The sequence below is a fragment of the Bison bison genome, unplaced genomic scaffold, assembly GCF_000754665.1.
Source record: "Bison bison bison isolate TAMUID 2011002044 unplaced genomic scaffold, Bison_UMD1.0 scf7180017864371, whole genome shotgun sequence".
NCBI lineage: Eukaryota > Metazoa > Chordata > Mammalia > Artiodactyla > Bovidae > Bison > Bison bison.
In genome coordinates, this window is record NW_011494943.1 from 821,248 (window position 1) to 824,524 (window position 3,277).

General features: G+C 44.0%; 1 protein-coding gene across 1 annotated transcript in view; it reads left to right on the forward strand.

Moving 5' to 3' along the window:
• The window catches only part of APOH (apolipoprotein H (beta-2-glycoprotein I)), a 13,624-nt gene extending 11,775 nt beyond the window's left edge, over nt 1-1,849 (forward strand). Inside the window, exon 8 of the mRNA XM_010856056.1 lies at nt 1,696-1,849. Coding sequence (XP_010854358.1) covers nt 1,696-1,751 — 56 coding nt within the window. The 3' untranslated portion in view covers nt 1,752-1,849. The remainder of the gene's footprint in view (nt 1-1,695) is intronic.
• Nucleotides 1,850-3,277: the final 1,428 nt, after the last annotated feature.

The following is a 3,277-nucleotide window of genomic DNA, read 5'->3' on the forward strand; positions in this document are numbered from 1 at the left end:
TTCCACATGTAAGGGCTGTCGTACGACACTTTTTCTTCTGCCTCACTTGCTCAGTGTGACCATCTCTAGGTCCGTCCATGTCGCTGCAAAGGCATCACTTGTTCTTTCTAACAGTTGAGTAATCACAACCTGCACTTTTATGATTGACACATAATGACTAAAAGAAGCCATGTCAGTTTGGCCACTGGATTTTTAAAAGGAGGGTTAGACGGGAGAAAACGGCAAGATGAACAGTAACTGCATTTGGTATTTCCAGTTTCCTTTCCGATTCTTTTCCTTAAAACTCAGTCAGGATTGGGGCTTTCTTTGATGAGTGTTAAATTATGCCATGGTGTCTAATTCCAGATTATGCGTGAATAGTAATAATGATATTGAAAGGAATACTGAATAGTAATATTTACCACCTCTTGAGCCCAAATGATAATGAACTCACCCCAAATTACAAAGTAATTCAAGTCAGAGGTCGTTGGTTTACAGATCTAACATTTCTTTCCCTCTTTTGACAGTTCCTAGAGTTTGGAAAGTACCCATTAGAGAAAAGTATTCATTAGAGCAAAACATTTAAAGAAAGATGACCCTGTGTTTGTGTGAGATAAAGGAGTGTACAATGGTCAGCATTTAAGCCATCAGTTTCAGGTCTAAATAAATACCTTTGTTACCACAAAGGAGGAGCCAGCCAGAGGCTGAAGCTGATTGTATCTAGGTTTAGAGATGCTTCTAGAATGTTGTTAGCCTGTATCAGCTGGCAGAGGACACAGATGGGAGCAGACTGGGGAAGAGAGAGGTCTGAGAAGTGGGCAGCTAGAGACAGGAGGAAATGAGAACCAGCAAACAATACCCACCTCATAGGTCTGATGACTAGAAATCTTACACAGGACATACGGTGAGTGCTCAATGATAAGCGTGACCGTTCTTTTCACTCTAATTACAAACAGTTAGAAATGCACTGCATAAATTGTCATTGTTCAAGATACAGCAGAGCCCTGGTGCGATGTTACATATTGCTAAGTCATTTCAGTCATGTCTGACTCTGTGTGACCCCATAGACGGCAGCCCACCAGGCTCCCCGATCCCTGGGATTCTCCAGGCAAGAATACTGGAGTGGGTTGCCATTTCCTTCTCCAATGCAAGAAAGTGAAAAGTGAAAGGGAAGTCGCTCAGTCGTGTCCGACTCTTAGCGACCCCATGGACTGCAGCCCACCAGGCTCCTCCATCCATGGGATTTTCCAAGCAAGAGTACTGGAGTGGGGTGCCATTGCCTTCTCCGTGTTACATATTAAAACTGACAAATAATCCTAGTACAGATTGGCAGAAAAAGTACTAGCAGAGGGTGATTTTAAAAAGTCAAATAGGGCTGGTTAATGTGTTTCTTCAGGCTGCTCTCCCCTACAGTCTGCCGACAGATGAGTGCTGTGGGTACATTGGGGAATAAACACAGGGCTGATGCAGCTTTTCTTTTAATCTTGAGTGTCAGAATTATATAGAACTTTTCATTTTCTCGCTTGGAAATGATTGCTTTATCTTTCCCCTGATGTTTTCTCGAATCACTTAAACCTCACATGGAATGATTTCATTCATATAATTAGATTTATTCTACACGTTTATAAAATGTATTTGATTTGGCTTGGCTATTTAACAAATTTAAGAAATGATTGTTTCTCTTAGAGTATTTATTTATTTTTTCTCCCCAAACAGAGCACAGTTCTTTAGCTTTCTGGAAAACGGATGCATCTGACGTAAAACCATGCTAAGCTGGTTTTCACACTGAAAATTAAATGTCATGCTTATATGTGTCTGTCTGAGAATCTGATGGAAACGGAAAAATAAAGAGACTGAATTTACCGTGTCAGCCATTGCAGTGTCACTCCGCATGGTAGCTTACTTTTAGTTATGTTTTTTTGCTTGCTATTGTTCAGTTGCTAAGTTATGTCCAACTCTTTGTGACCCTTTGAACTGCAGCATGCCAGGCTCCCCTGTCCTTCACTGTATCCCAGAGTTTGCTCAAATTCATGTGCACTGAGTCATGATACTATCCAACCATCTCATCCTCTGCCGCACCCTTCTCCTCTTGCCCTCGATCTTCCCCAGCATCAGTCTTTTCCAGTGAGTTGGCTCTTCACATCAGTTCAGTTCAGTTCAGTCTCTCAGTTGTGTCTGACTCTTTGCGATTCCATGGACTGCAGCACACCAGGCCTCCCTGTCCATCACCAACTCCCGGAGTTTACTCAAACTCATGTCCATTGAGTCACCATCTCATCCTCTGTCATCCCCTTCTCCTCCTGACCTCAATCTTTCCCAACATCAGGATCTTTTCAAATGAGTCAGCTCTTTGCATCTGGTGGCCAAATTAAGAAACCCAAATATTTGGAACACCTGCTCTCGCACAGCTGTGAATGGAAAGTGTAAATAATTACCTGGTTACCCAGTTCCCCTCTCCCTAACTCTACTCTTAAGTGCTTTTACTCAAAACAACTGCAATGCAATTATTTTCTTAGAATGGTCCATAGACCCCAGCATCAGTATCGCCTGGTAATAATCACAAAGGAAAAAATGCTATGTACTGGAATTTCTGAGGTTGGCCCCCAAATATGCATTTGTAACCAAGTCCCCAGATAACTGCCTTTTTGAGAAGTTATCACTGTAAAGGATAAACAAAGTGCATAGCCCTTCAGGCCAGTAGAACTGGGTCTGGACTGGGACAGCTTGGTTTACATAATGCCTGTGCGTCTCTCCCTGTCCACCAACACGCCTCTGGCCCGTCACCGATGTTGCTCCTTTCTCTATATTTAACTTCCTTGCCCCTTTCTCCTTCCGTAGGAGGTGCTGGCAAACCGCACCCCAGGCTCAGCTTGTGTTTCCTATGCCTGCACCAGAGCAGCTGAACATTGCTGGAAAAAAAGGAACTTCACAATTACGCTATTAGGTCCCGCCTTGATCCATGAGCATGAACGTCACACGAGCTCAGCTGTGCCCGGCAAGATTGCCTCCTCGTTTCTCTAGTTGGTTCTCGCCCCGCCTCCCCGACACGGCTGTGTCTTCTCAGCCCTGCTCAAGCCACCCTCCATCCCTCTCAGACAATATCCCGCTCTTATTTCACCAGGAAAATAGGAAAGGCCCTTCAGTCTTTGCACGACCAAGTCTGTCACCTCAGCGGTAGTACCGAGTTCTCTGCGCTCTTTCTCCTTACTCTGAGATCCCATCTAAGGGCAAACCTCATGCCCGGGACCCCATCTTCTGTCTTCTTAGTTAAGAATTTTGCTCCTGTGATGAATGATCT